Raw genomic sequence first — 16224 nt, forward strand, 5'->3', positions numbered from 1 at the left:
ACATTAATGTAACCCAAATTACTTGTCTAACTGCGTCTTTAGTACAGGAATCTGCATGTTTACTCATACATATCCATGTTTACAGCTCTTTCACTACAAATGCTTGTATTAAAAATTATACTGTGATTGTTCCAGTGACAATTTTTTGCACCTCTTTTTTTAATTTCTCCAAATGTTTTAGGTTTCTAACACCATGACAGGAATGAACCCCCTTCTTAAGTTAAAGTTCATGAGATTAGTATTGCTTCATTCTTTGATGTTTATAAAAGTGTGCTCTTATCAGCACCAACAAAGTACCCAGAACTGTCTCCAATTCTACCAGTGTGATTTTAATAGTATGAATGTATATTTTTATTTGATGTGCTTTTTATGTTATGTCTACCAGTTCACTAGGTTGCTATCATTTTCTAATACTGTGATGTTAAGAATGGCACTAATATTTTATTTACTTGTGCTAATTTACACTGTATCATATATTGCATTGCACCAAATTAGTTTTTTTCTCCCCAAGCCTAAGCTAAAGGAGATTCTACATCAAGACGGGTTGCAAACTGGCTCAAGGACAGAACCCACATGGTTAGAATTGCTGGAGCCATGTCAGACTCCAAACCAGTTACAAGTGGCGTCCCACAAGGCTCAGTCCTGGGACCTCTCTTGTTCGGTATATATTTCTCGGTGGTACAGGCCAACACGGAAGGACTGTGGCTGACCAAGTTCGCAGATGACTGCAAATTGGGCGTCATAATCAACTCTCCAGCCGACACAAGCATCCTCCAAAAGGGCCTCATAGAAACAGACAACTGGTGCCAGAGCCATGGCCTCAAGCTAAATGCCAAAAAGTGTATAGTCATCCCCTTTGGCAAAAACAAAGTGCCCACAAATTACCACATAGGTGGTAATCCATTAAGTACAGAAGAAGTCATTAGGGACCTGGGGACCCAAGTTGATAGCAATCTCTCATTTGACAATGACGTGGCCAAAGTGGTTAGAAAAACATTTTATATAGCCCACCTAATCATGAAGGGATTCACATCTAGATCAGGGGAGGTCATTGTACCTCTTTACTCATCCCTCATCAGGCCCATAATTGAGTACAATGCCCCTTTTGGGATGTACCTTACCAGACACCTGCAGCAACTGGAAAGACCCCAAAAGTACCTCACCAAGAGGATCAAAGGGCTCAAACACATGCCATATGCTGCCTGGTTAAAGAAACTCCAGCTCTACTCAGTGGCATACCGTCTGCTCAGAGGCAATCTGTGCCTGACGTATAAAGCCATGTCCAACCCGGAATTAATGGACATGCTGCACCTCAGAAAATCCAAATCCCATCGAGCTACGCGCTTGAGAGACTTGAACCTCAGCACTGAAATAAATAGGACATGCTGGAGGGACAGATTCATAACCCAGAGGCTCCCTTCACTCTGGAATAAAATCCCAGTCCAGGTTAGGCAGAGTCCCACATTGACTCTCTTCAAGAGGAATCTTGATGAGTGGATGGGAGATCATAGGTTTACCCCGGCTATCACTTCTGTGTCACTGTTAGACAGAGGCACAGTATGCTAACCTCAAAAAAAGGCATAGCAAAATTAATTTAAAATGGGTGGCGAAAGCCAAACACACTCTGGCTAGGCTTATAAATGCCCTAGGGCAGATAGCCTAGTATGAAACTATGAACCTATGAAACTAAGACAGACTTCCTTAGTCAGCAAATAAAAACAAACAAATGCTTCCAAGCTGTGACATTTGGTCTCATCTCAGCACCTCCACCGCCACCACCCCCAGGTGTTCACCAAATGAATAGCAGTACTGGATCCTTGTCTGTGTCTGGAGGACATAAAAGCATTCTCATTCTTAGAAGACTGTGTGAAGTATCTGGGACAGTCTCATTCAACACAAAAATCTTCTGCACACATTATTCCCCTTGCTGAGAGTTACAATCAGTCTGCTAAGTCATTGTTAATTCTTAAAGTGTGCATTGTGTTTGTAGAAACATAGAACACAAAGCATACTTGATATTTTTTCCACTCATCTCAAAAAGCCAGGAATCAGCAGACCTTTACCTTCAAGCACCAAGACTCATTGCAGCCACAAGATTTATAATATCCTACAGCAGACTATAGAAGAGGGTCTTAAAGTGGACACTCTAGACACTCCAGATCCAGTAGCAGTTGATTAAAAATTCCTGTGCCTATCAAAACAATTTGCTTTGCTGGCCTGAGCACAGCAATCTTCTTCAGGAGAGTCCCTTTGTAGTTCCTATATATCTGGCCAGGTGACTACAGATGTCTTTACAGCAGTGTGGGGCATTTAATTTGGTAGAAAGCTCAGGGGATATGGTCTTCCAGGAGTCATCCTTGCACATCAACATCCTGGAGCTGTGAGCAATCTTAGTAACCCACCAATCATCCATTATGACCTCCTTCCAGGAGTTCTAAAAATGCAGTCAAACAACATGGCTGTTGTCACACAGGTCAACTAGCAGTATGAAACAAGGTCCTATATGCTGTATCAGGAAACAATGACAGTATAATAATGGGCAAGGCCAGCACATCATTTACTAGTTGCTACACATATTCCTGGGGTACCCAACTGTCTCACAGAATGATTTCACCCATTGTTTCTTGATGCCCTACAAGTTGTTGTTGTGATACTGATCCTGAATACAAAGATTCTTAGTATGTTGACTGCTTGCATGTCAGATGAATGCCAAGTGCTGCAGATTTTCTGTCTCAACCTTGCACCCAGTGGACAGACAAGGGATGCATTTGTCTGGCACTGGTATGTGTGTGTGTGTGTGGGGGGGGGGGGGGACTTGATGGCTTTTCTCTATTTCCTCTCAAAAAGGCATTCATTCACAAGGCCAGGTCTTCCATGATCAGGGTCATTTTAGTGGTCACATTTTGTCCAAGCTAAATGTGGTTCCCACGTCTACCAGATCTGCTACATCACCCTTTAGAGAAGGTATACCTGGACCTCCAAGCTCTCAGACTGACAGATTGTTTGCTCTACTTCCACTAACAGAGAGAGAACAAAGATTTTCAAGCAGGGTAGTGCCTCTTCTGTTATCTTCTCATACATCTGGTTCTCAGTCAGGACTGCAAAATATCACATTGATCCATAAATATTGCCTGTTTATAAAATTCTTCAGTAACTGTTAGACAACTATGACTCAGGGTTGCTCTATCCAACTTCCTCAACATTAAGAATTTGGCTTTATATATTTTCTTAAAGTCTATGAGGCCTTCTTCCAATGTGCCTTTCTTCTGCATATTCCCACTAGAGAATCTCTTCCCTGTGGAATCTGTACTTTCTGTAAAAACTAACCATTCCTCCTTTTGAACCAGCATCCATGCACAGGTAAGGTACTTAACATGGAGAACACTCTTCTTTCTAACTATGACTTCCTCCAGAAGAATTTGTTAGTTGAAAGCATTGCGTTCCATATATATAGTCTTCCACAGAGAATGAGTTTCATTGAGTATTAACCTATTAATTTTCTCCTGAGGTCTGGTAACCTCTGAATTAGTTATAATAAACAGCTGTGTGGAATGTGTCTTCTCTTATATGGAAGTGTGAAGGCAAAGTCCCCTCCCCACAAGTTAAAAAAAAAACTCCCTTTGATAGTCTATAATCAAATGAGCTCTGATCAACTGGTCATTTTTAAGATGAACCATATCTTTTTTTAATAATGACATATTTTATTATTGGCTGAATTAATTATATCACTGCTTTTTTTCCGGAGTTAATAGATATTGATGCCTTTTTGGTCATGTAAGAAAACAGGCAACTGTGCTTATTCCAGTGACTTGGATATAAAAAGCTATGAAAATCAAAACTTAAATTGGACGTTTGTGAATTCTGGAAGTTAATGATGTATGCATTTTTTTTAGAAATAGATTCATAAAGCAACATTTTTCGCTCGTGAAATGAATCATTTTCTTACCAAGATCTGGAACTACATTCGCCTGAACAGTAGGTGTCATTGACAGTTCCAACACAATCATTCAAGGACACTGTCTCGGTTTTCGTAACAACAGAGCAATCTGTGAAAAGAACACATACAAATGCATTTAAATCCAACCTTAATGGTCTGTAGTACTTAGAGCAACACCAGTTATCTTAGCAGAGATGAAATACAATGAACAAATAAACAAGAACTTTCTTTCATAAGTGCTTTTCATTTCTTTTAATCTTTAATGAAGAAAACATTTGATTTCAAATTCAAAATTTAAAATATCTTAATTTTTGTGACTAAATGTGATGCTTTCAGTGGAAGATTGTTTATCCCATTTAAAAAGAAAAGTGATTTTTCTGTTGTACATGTGCATTTTCTGGTCACTAATGTGACCGACTCCAGTGTACTCAGCAGAACCCAGAAAAAAAATCAGTTAACAGTTACAGGTTCATTAGTAGCTCTACAGATGAAGGCTGTGATTTTCTCATTGTGTATACCTGGGCAAAGCCTGTCTGTAATGCTGATGTTCCATTGGTCCTTCAAACAGTGTTTGGGGCCATGGTGGGAGGGATTCCAAAATGGAAGGAAGTTATATCAACATATATATTTCTGTTTACAAATAACAAATTGTGACTTAGAATTGTTCCATCTGTTGAGGCAGTAACTAAAATGTGTTTATCAATTTAAAGTAAAATGTATTAACAGATCTGATAAGTTTGTTGAAATATAATAATTTGTTTGTAGTTTACTCTGAAACATAAAGTATTCTATAGAGAATGCCAGCCAACAAACTAACAAAAATAAAGAAAAAGAAATAGCATAAAATGTTTTTTCTTTTTAATCAGATACTTGAAAAGTAGTAGTATGGTCAGTAATACAATAAGACAATGACTCTGATCACATGAAGATTATACAAGTGGTGGCAGTGGGACCCATTCAGTACTATACATGGTGGAATTTCAATGAAAGCTCACATTTCTTTCACTGAGGGAAATGTTAGCAGGGCTTCTAACTATGTATAGTCTCTGTGACAGCGTAGGTAGACAATGATAATTATCACCATGATGATTGAGGAAGTCAGCAACAGATTACAAAAAGTAGTACAAAAATAAAGGGATTTGAAAATGGCATTCATTGCTTAGACAATGAGAAGGGATAGAGGGTTTCAGATAAAAACTAATATGCACAGTTGAACAACTCAGATTTCTGCCAAGATGGTGACTGACCTAGGAAGCCCTCATCTTGCCAAATTTCAGAAGGTTGGTGAAGATATCTTAATAACCTCAGTTTTGTGATAGATGTTGAAGTGAACTGCTATATCTTCCACACAGACAAGTTGGAGAGTATTTAGTCGGGTTCCTTTTACTGCTAGTTTGAGGAAGAAGTTGAAGGGATTGCCCAGTGATACAACAGGAAGTATCTCATGGCTGGATCAATCCCACTGTTCTTGTAACAATGTCTACACCCAGCGTCTTTTTGGCATGTAATAATGGCAGAGAAATATAGCAATTCCAATGAGTAAAGCTGACTTTAAGAATCTAAGCCTACTGCTACTCATACTATACAAAAAAACCCATAACAGAGAAACAGAGGGGGGTCTGCCATACCTCTCACATCTTAGTGCAAGAATTCTGAATAAATCCAAAACTAATGGGAGAACAAAGGTCCAAATTCAAGGGAAGATTTTAAATATTGCTGTTATAAAATTAGAAAGCTGTTAGAATAACAAATTTGCATTAGAATACATTTTTTTCTGAAGGATAGAAAGTCTGAAATTCCAATATCTATGTCATTATTTAGAGACTTCAGTCCTCAATAATTTACCAGAAATCCACAAATTGTATGAGGAACAGGCTAAAAATGAGGCAAAAATCTGGATATTCTGTAAAATTCTGGAAAGTTGAGAAATAGGGGTCTAAATGAAAATTTAAGAAATTCATATTTAAAGAGGCATTATAGTCTATTGAGACAACTGGTACTCCTATACCTAATCTTTCTCCAGCTTCCTATCAGATCTGTTTTCCAATTGCCTTGTTGAGAATATCTAGGGATCAGACATTGGCAGAACAGATGCCTGAATGAAAAACATGTTCTTTTAATAAATGGACACCTGCTCCATGGTCATCAGAGTAGGGATGTCACTCCTATGAGTGTCAAAATCACCTCTTGTCATAGATTACAAACTGATAACAGGACTGCTTCAAGTTTTAGGGAAGAACCAAAACCTTTACTTCTGGAAAAAGCTATGGAAAAGAAAAGAGGGAATCCACACCCCCATCAAAAGAGACTGAGAATGAAGAAATAGACCACTACCTTGTTTTCACTCATCACCTGTTCTTCTAAGTGGGTTTTATGACCTGTGACAATAAGTTTTCTTTAGCCTCTGATTCCCCTCTGGAGAACGTTTTTTTGGTGATACAATTAATCTTACGAATAGTCATCTTAAATGGTCTGCTATAAAGCTTTCACTTCTTAAGCAAAGGTACATAAAGTTTAAAAAGAGTGAACCTAGACCTCTTACAAGTTTTCCTTTTATAGGTTCTTGCAATGATCTATAAACAAGTACCTAACACTTTGGCATCTGTTCTAAAGAAGTCCAACAAGTTTTATAGAGCACCTGAGAAGCATAATTACCTGCATATAATTTCTATGGCAGACCAAGACAGACTTACATTATTATCACATACAACCAGACATCACTGCTGCTTTAAGACCACTACCAGCACACAGAAAAAACAGGATTATTGATAATTCTGATAAAAAAGGTCATTACTTCTACCACTCTGGACCATAAATTGCAAGAAGCGTAAGTCAACTTACTACTCTGAGAGTCTGAAGCAATCAGAGGGCTTAAGTAAATATGTTATCATTGTCAGTATTATGGAAATTATTTCAGAATGAATACAAACTGCAGACCAAGCTGTTTGCACATGGCTAAATATGGTTATGAATGCTGTCACTGCCTGTTATAACACTGCTTCTTTTTGGAACTGTCCCAATCTATTGCTGATGATATAAAAATATGTTCATGAATTCTTCCCTTTTGGTTTACTTACTCAAAAAGTGTTCCAATAGCTTTAGAAATAAAAGGCTGTGAATGTTAAACAAATGTTTCACCTTACATTTCCTAAGTACAATAGAAATTGCAGCAGTAAAACAAGACAGCAACAGGCCTATAACAAGCTAAGTTAAAAAGAAATAAAGTCATGCAAAGATAATGAGATAACCGTAAAGGCAATACCACATTACCCACTCTCAACAGAAGAAATTCGTCTTCTCACAGTTATAACCTCATGAGTCATTATCCTTTGTTTCCCACCCTGTCTCATGCAGTTTAAATACAAGCCAGATTCTTCCATTCTTCTAGACCAATGTCATCTAAAAACATCAGACTAATGAATCGTGGAGGTATTCTCAAGGGGTTACTCAGCCTTAACAAAAAGCAAGTTCCAGGCCTCATTCCTTTACATCAAAGAATCAAATCCCCTCAGTGATAGCAACAACTCAAAACCTTTAAGATTTTAAGGCAATAGAGATGGTTCTAGAGGAAGAACAAGGATCAGGTGTTACTCAGGGTTTTTTTTTTTCTGGTCATTATAATATGTGCATACAGTTAGTACCTCTTTATGATACTGGTAATGCTACTGCATGTTATCTGACTTCCATCTTTACCCAGCTGTCTGCCATATCAGCAAAACATTCAAATGCAGCCATTTATCTCCGTGTGTCTTTATCATATTACCTTCTATAGCTATGGATAGTACAGAAAAGAAGTCAAAGAACATTGCAGTCCAAAAGAAAGAAAATTAATCTTATTTACTTCCATTACAGTTATAGTGCATCCTTTGATCTTTATTGCCATCCTGTATCACCCCTACCTCAGCAAGATTTCTTCAAGTGTTATAACACTCCCTACAGTAAAACCCCACCACACTCTTATACCTCCTTGCAGAAGGTGGGGATTCCATATGGTGGACAAAATATAACAAATTCATAGTCCCAGTAACAAAGTCTGCCTATTTCCATATAATTAAACGTATTGGATGAGTAACACCTCAAACATGGGACGATCATTATTATAAATTCAACAAACGTAGAACAACGACACCACCACACAGCAAGTAATGTAGCAAAGGTATTTACTAATAAAATAGTTTTAAAGCACTTTTTGTCAAGCCAAGTGCCTGACTTCTTCAGAAATGAAACCTCTCATTAACAATACACGTTAATATAGTTACACAATTAACAACTCAGCTAAAGAACCTGCTTCAATTAACCAATTATTCTTTTTAAAAACACACTAACCGTAATAATACAACTCCATACTAAAACATGTTTTTACTAACATTAAAATTGAGAAACCACATAGAAGACCACATGTAGTATCCTCATTTTATCATCATTTTTAAAAACACTTTAAATATATTACCAACGCATAATGCTGTTAATTTAAATGTATTATCATCTCTTAAGGTTCTTAAGTTTTAAAAGACTAGATATAGAACACGTATCATTTATTCCAGGGTGGCAATAGGCATGTAATCTAACCTGCCATAATAACTCAGTTTCTTCTAGTTTTAAAGGGCTAGGTCCACCCCTCTGGTCTATTGGTGTGTGATCTATAGCAGTAAATTTAAAACTGTGATCGGGGTAAATAGCCACATGTTTGGCTAGGGCATTTTCCAATTTCAAATTCTTAATTGCATATACGTGTTCGTATATACGGTCTCTCAGCCTCCTCACAGTTTTTCCAATGTGGAAGGCCGGACATAATCTGCACCTAGCCAAATATATTACAAAGGATGAATTACAATTCAATTTAAAACCTATTTTGTATGTACAATCAGTAATAGAAAAATCTGTACCCTCCTCTATGTATTTACAATAATTACAGTTCTGGCATTTATGCATGCCTCCATTCAATACTGGTCGCATTTTCTTTAATTCCAAGATATCCTTCATGTTCCTCCCTCTCTTGTATACAACACGAAAACAAATACAAATACAAATACAAAACTACTTTATTGTAAATACTCGGGTAATGTTTAAACAAATCCCAATTCTTAAATATAATGTTTGTACATGTACTACTATCCTGACTGAAAGTAGTAATAAATGTAGATTTAAATGTGTCATCCTCCAAACCTTTAAGAGATGTTTCTCTAACAGTGTGTGTGACCTGTCTTCCAGGGTTATCAAGTTCAACAAGCATATCCAAACTCAAATTATGTGATACCGCAAAATTACCAGACTCATCCGTCATATTAATATGAACACCAGTAGTGTTCATGACATTATCCATGTTTACCGGTAATAGTGGTACATATACTTGGTGCTGTCTTTTTTCAATGATTTCCTGAATCAGCTGGTCCAACATACCCTCCGGGTAACCCCTTGCCAAAAACATTGTCTTTAAGTTCAAACATTCATCGTTAAAATCGTCTTCCAATGTAACCATTCTTGCAGCACGTACCAGTTGACCCTTAACAACAGATCGCTTCTGTGAAAATGGGTGACAACCGGTAAAATGCAAGAAGGTGTTGGAATAAGTTTTTTTACGGTGGATTTTAGCCGTATAACAATTTAGAGTACAATTTTTACTCAAACATACATCCAACTATGGAATATTTTCAGTGGAAAATGTGTATGTAAATTCTAAAAAACGTGTACTCTGATTGAAGTATTGTATCAATGTTACAGCTTCACATTCGGTAATGTCGACCAAAATAAATATGTCATCGAGAAATCTAGTGTAATATAAGAATTTCTCGTAATAAGGATTTTGCTCTGAAAAAACGTAGTGGGATTCCCAGTAAGCCATAACCAAATTGGCTATACTGCCACCACATGGGGATCCCATAGCTACACCTACTGTCTGCTTATAAAATACTTCTCCAAATGTAAAAAAATTATATGACAGCACCAAGTCCACCAATGTTGTCACCAAGTCAACTTCTCTATCTGATGCATTATACTTCCTTAACATGAAGTTAACCCATTCTAACGCTATATCCTGAGGTATGCTGCTGTACAGGTCTTTTACATCCACTGTTATAAAGTTAGTCCCTTCGTTAAACAAAACAGTACTAATTGTCCTCAAAAAAGACCACGAGTCTTTACAAATCTGTTTTTCTTTACGCACATATTTTTGAAGTATCAAGTCAACCACCTTTGCACAAGTACATGTGGGTGATCCCCTACTATCCACCAATAACCTTAATGGTGGACGATCATTATTATCATTACTGGATTTCTAATTCTTCAGTTGGATGATGATGAACCGATCCTAGCCTAAATAATAATAATAATAATAATAATAATAATAATAATAATGCAAATAACACCTTATTCACTGAACTGTGCATTGACTACACTAATGCTTGCAGTCTAAATGACAAACGGGTACAAAGAGAGCTTTAAACTTCTTCTCTTAACAGTAACGGAAATGCCTTCAAATAGACATATTACATATTTTACACAAGACTCCTTTATCCGCATTATCTCCATACCCAAACAAGAGAATTATACCATATTCTGGAAACCAGAATTGGATCTAGACCCAGAGTTGGAACAGGCCTGCTAACTGACAAAACATTCAACCTACATGAAAAAATTGGTAGCCATGTCCAACTCCTCATATAACAATGGTTCTATCTGCTTACTAATACAGATACAATTAGGTTCAAATGTTAGGTTATTTATAGCAGTTTCCTACATTCTATCACCATCCTCAATTTCCTTCTTATATAAGTTTACTGGTTAAAAATCTGCCTTTTCAATACTACTTCTCCTATCCTTCTCATTCCCAAATAGTGCTTGGTACTTTGCACGTTTAATCACGCAGAAAACGTTATTAGTGCATTCTAAGGCTTTTTAAATCCTACCTACTAATGCACCACCTCCTGATGAAATGGGAGGAAGCCCATAACAATTTCTATGAATGGCCTTTGCCTCCTACACAGCCTTACTTCATATGACAGTCTTCAATGCTACATATCCTGGGAAGAATCTTGCATAAATAGCTAGAATGGATTTGGAATCAGTGAACTAACAGATAAAAGAAATAATACATTAATGCATCCAACCAACAACCTTTAGCCATGTCTCTTCTACAAAAATTATTAAAAATTACATCAAAATTAATCTTCCAAAAGATGTACACAGCAAAAAAAAAAAAAACATAACTGGGAAATCATGAAAAATAATTATAAAACAAATCAATAGAAAAACATTCTGACCTTTGCTAAATATATGTAAAGCTCATTATTTCTTTAAATTTAAGAAAATAAAGTAGAAAAATAAAAATAAAATAGACTCACACACTCCATACAGAAATTAAAGAGAAGAGCACAAATAATAATATAATGTGCAGTAATGGAGTATGTCACAGTAAGATGGCATGTTGGGATCTTTGGGCATCATCCTTGTGACTAAACTTGGCCAGGTATTACTGAATTTCATCATAACACACCACGCTACGATATATTACTATATATCATACAATATCAGATTATAAAACATATGTGCCAGTCAATCAGAATCATGCATTCAGTGATCTGGTAGAAATGTTATTTCCTTGTAACATCTACACTAAACACTCATATTAGGTATATAAAACAAAGTTGAATATGCAAACCACCATACACAGATGTTCAAATTCTGTCACGACATCAAGATTTCAAATAGAAAAAAGAAGACAAGTAGACATCATCCAGTGTGAACATGAATCGTATAGCTATTTCATTTCTCTAGCACTGGATAAATTCAGTTTGTTCTGTACAGCAATAGCTATATAACAACAAGTACAAATATGACTCAGTCATTGTCCATGTGGGTGTGAATGACCTGAGATGTACCTCCCTGGACTGCATGAAAAGAGATGTGATGGAATGCTCGGATTATGTGGCCCAGGCAGGTATGACCCTAGCCCTGAGCAGTATTCTACCATCACCCAGAATGATACCACAGTATGAGCAGAAAATGACTGACTTTAACAATTGACTAAGTTATCTGTCTGCCTGGGATGACCTGATCGACAGACCTTGATGCTTTGCCAGACACAGCCTGCATCTGTCACCCCTGGGATTCCTGGTACTGGCTAAGGCTCTTGCCACCCCCTACACTGCCATTTTTAAGCAGTGTTCCACAGACCAAAATTCCACCATAACAGCTACAAACAAATGCAATCTGAGGGTCATGCTGCTAAGTGCTAGAAGCCTAAATCTCACCATGCACTTGTTCGAAGCTCTCCTCAAAATGAAGAATGTCAACATCTGTGCTGTATCGGAGACTTGGTTTAAAGAGGCAGAAAGCACCCCTGCACTCCCAGGCTACAATTCATTCCATACCTTTCGGCCCCTGAATACGTCTGGAAACTCCAAAGTTGGTGGTGTCTCCATATTCTTAAAGGATACGCACACCTCTAGACTGGTAGCCCAGCATAATGCATCTGAGATACTTCAGTTACAACTAACACTGGATTAGACGGCGATACAAGTCATAGCCTGCTAGAGAACCCAATACTTTCATACTGGGTGACTTCAACTACCCTTCCATCAACTGGGAAAATATTTAAGTACCAATGTATAGGCCCAATGATTTCTGGAATTTATCAGTTCCAATGCCCTGGACCAGCTCATTCTGACCCCCACTAGAGGAAGCAACATCCTCGACCTGGTAATCACCAACATGGGAGACCATTGCTCCACATCTATAGTCAATTCCTCCCTGGTTAAATCTGACCACAAACTGATCACAATGGAAATCTCCATCGTACCTACCCCCTCCCCCCCCACTAAGGTGACAACCCTGAAAAACTACTCTAAAGCTGACTTTGGGCTCCTTAAAACAGAGGTGGCTAACTTCTCGGCACCCATGCCAATGGAAAATAGTGGCATGACTGCCGAATCATACACCAATGCACTGTACAAGCATGTACACAAATGCATGGACCTTGCCATACCAAATAGAACTAAGACGCTCTCCTACAAAAAAAGGAAGCCAATCCCGTGGTCCACAGCCATCAATAAACCCTACAACAGACGGAAGAAACTGTTGCAGAAAAAAATCAAGTCACAAGACAGGACAACCTCCCTTATCAGTCTCAACAAAAAGCTGAGAGATCCCTTATCAAATCCTTTAAAGCCAGCTATGAAGGCAGAATTGCGGCTGACACCAAAAACAACCACAAAGCCTTCTATAGCTATATCAAAAACCTCAAAGGCAATACCCAGATTTTCTCTGAGTTTTTGTAAAATGACACCTCCTATAATGAGCCAACATACTGGCCGACAGAGTCAGTGTCAACTTTACCCCTCTCTCCTCCCACAAGGGCCCTATCACAATACCAGAAGAAAGCCTGGCACCCATTTCTTATGCACAAGTAAAAGCTGCATTGTCCAAAACCAAGAATACAGTGTTCATGGGACCTGATAATATCCCTGGCTGCATCCTACATGAGCTACAAAATGAACTGACACCACATTTGTGTGCCCTGTTCAATCACAGCCTTACCTGAGGCTATGTCCCTGATCAATGGTGCACTGCTACAGTCATCCTGCTCCATAAAGGGGGCACAACTACAGACCCTGGGAACTGTCACCACATTAGCCTTATGAGTCTGGTATGCATGGAGTGCTTCATCATGGACCTGCTTAACAAAGATATAGGAAATCTCCAAACTCTTGACCCCACACAGTTTGGTTTGTCAAGGGGAGATCCTGCCTGCCGAACCTGATTGACTTCTTCGAGGCAGTCACCAAGGCTGTGGATGAGGGTAAGGCAGTGCATACAGCCTACGTTGACCTAGCCAAGGCCTTTGAACGATTCCCCACTCACCAAACTAGGCATCAGTCCTTACAGCACTAGGTGGGTTGCAAATTGGCTCACATACATGACCTACAGAGTGAAAATTGTGAATTCCAAGTCAGACTTTTGACCAGTCACGAATGGAGCCCCACAAGGCTCAGTCCGGGGCCCTCTGCTCTTTGGCATCTAATTCTCAGATGTCCAGGCCAACACACAAGGACTTTGGCTGACCAAGTTCACTGATGACTGCAAGCAAAGAGCCGTTATCAAGTCCCCAAGAGGTGCAGACATCCTACAAAAGGGCCTCTCTGAGACCAATGACTGGTGTTGGAACCATGGCCTAAAGCTTAATGCCAAAAAATGTGTTATCATCCCCTTTGGAAAAAACTCAGTTCCCACGAATTACCACATTGATGGGAGCCCACTGAACACTGAAGATATCTGGGCACCCAGGTCGACAGCCAGCTCACCTTTGACCACCACACTTTCACTGTGGTCAGAAAGTCCTTCTACGTGGCACATCTTATAACCAAAAGTTTCGCATCCAGGAAGAAAGAGGTAATCATCCCTCTCTACTCATCCCTCATTAGACCAATCATCGAATATAACTCCTCATTTGGCATGTACCTGACCAGACACCTACAACAGCTGGAGAGGCCACAAAAGTACCTGACAAAAAGGATCCTAAGCTTTAAATGCATGTCCTACATGGACAGACTCAAGAAACTTCAGTTGTTCTTAGTCTCTTATCATCTACTTAGAGGTGATCTCTGCTTGACTTACAAAGCCATGTCTGACCCTGCCCTACTTGAAATGCTACACCTAAAGAAATCCCAATCCCCCCACACCACACACTCCAGAGATCACAACCACATTACCACAATTAACAGAAGATGCTGAAGAGATAGGTTAATCTCTCAAAGACTGTCCATACTCTGGAATAAGCTTCCCACTCATGTCAAGCAGAGCACCTCGCTGACTGTCTTCAACAGAAATCTTGACAAGTGGATGGGTAACAGAAAGTTCACTCCAGGGATCATTGTAGTTGCCCTATTGGATAGGGGCACTGTGAACTAACATTGGGTGGCACGGTGCCTGGACAATTTTTTTGGGCTAGGCTTGTAAAGGCTCCAGGGCCATTAGCCTAGTACAAACCTATGAACCTATAACCAAAGGACATACACTTATAAGTATTTCCTTCACAAAAATGTAATTCACAAATTAAAAAAAAAAAGGTAATCTTGTCATGTAATTGCCAAGCAGCACATAACCATCCATGCTCAATGACCATGAACACAAAATAAAAACTTTTAAAACTTTGTCAATAGTTGCTTCAGGTTCATGACATGGAACAATAAAGCCCTGAGAGTGACCCAAGGGACCCAGGCCTGACTAACCCAGGTATTGGTGGAGCTGATGAGATAGGATGGGAGTCAGTAGCCAATGACATCTTGCCCATCCTGAGTAGAGAGATGTAGTCTGGCACCTACAGGAGGGAGAGCTGAACGGCATGTGGTGTATGGACTAGAGACATTCAATTCACCTGCCTCTGCCTATTCCGTCCACGATTATTGTGCAAGCAGCACATGCCTCTTGAGACCCAGTCTGTACAGTCATGTGCAGTGTCTATTAGTAGAAAAGACCAAATATAGACAGATAGTTTAATTCCCCAAGACAGCCACGGGATAGGAATCCATGCACTTTAATGCAGACTTCAGAGAAGGTGAAGGCATACAAAGCACAAGAGATGTATTTCCATAACTATCTTGCAGGTAAAAAGGCAATCATTTGACAAACCTGATACACAGAATTAAAACCTGAAATTAAACAGCACAGACAGGAAAAGGATGCTTTAAAGTGCCAAATATTACAAGCAGGAAGGAGAGGATGGAACATAAGTGCAAACTATATTTCTAACACAGTTTGCCATGGCAGCACACTGCCAAAATGAATCCATGAGGCAGTCTTCAGTGAACATGGGCAGAAGCATGTACAATCACAAGGGAAGGCATAGCATGCCCTTATAGTTTTCTGGTAGGGATGGAGTTAAGATCAGTAAATCAAAAACCTGTCATGATTGCCTGGATGACTGCTACATTGTGGCTGACTTTAGCCCTAGAGACAGGGAACAAATGGGAACATTCTTGGTGGAAAAGCTTATTGGTCAGCAGGTTGGCTGACAAAAATATTTAAAAAAACTTTTAAGATTGTAAAAATAACAGTAATATCCAACATACGATCATATGGTCATAGGAAATTCAAGGCAACTGTCTCCTATGACCATATACATCTCACTAGTACCCATCTTTAGACCCTCCCCCTTTAAAGGCAGCAAGGCCAGTCAAGCCCAAGGCGATTCTGTGAATACCCATCCAGTCATTTAGGTTCTCTTGAAGGGCAATAACATACTACCATGCGTAATTTGCAGGGGTAGTCTATTTCAGAGGTGCTGGAAGCAC

At 38.9% G+C, this 16224-nt stretch overlaps 1 protein-coding gene across 1 annotated transcript in view; it reads right to left on the reverse strand.

Annotated features, from left to right (window-relative positions):
• The window catches only part of LOC122791368 (mucin-6-like), a 451712-nt gene that overhangs the window by 17397 nt on the left and 418091 nt on the right, over nt 1-16224 (reverse strand). Inside the window, exon 9 of the mRNA XM_044059083.1 lies at nt 3947-4046. Within this exon, the coding sequence (XP_043915018.1) occupies nt 3947-4046 (100 nt within the window). The remainder of the gene's footprint in view (nt 1-3946; nt 4047-16224) is intronic.

This window comes from Protopterus annectens, chromosome 17.part0 (genome assembly GCF_019279795.1).
Source record: "Protopterus annectens isolate FY-2018-M chromosome 17.part0, PAN1.0, whole genome shotgun sequence".
NCBI lineage: Eukaryota > Metazoa > Chordata > Ceratodontiformes > Protopteridae > Protopterus > Protopterus annectens.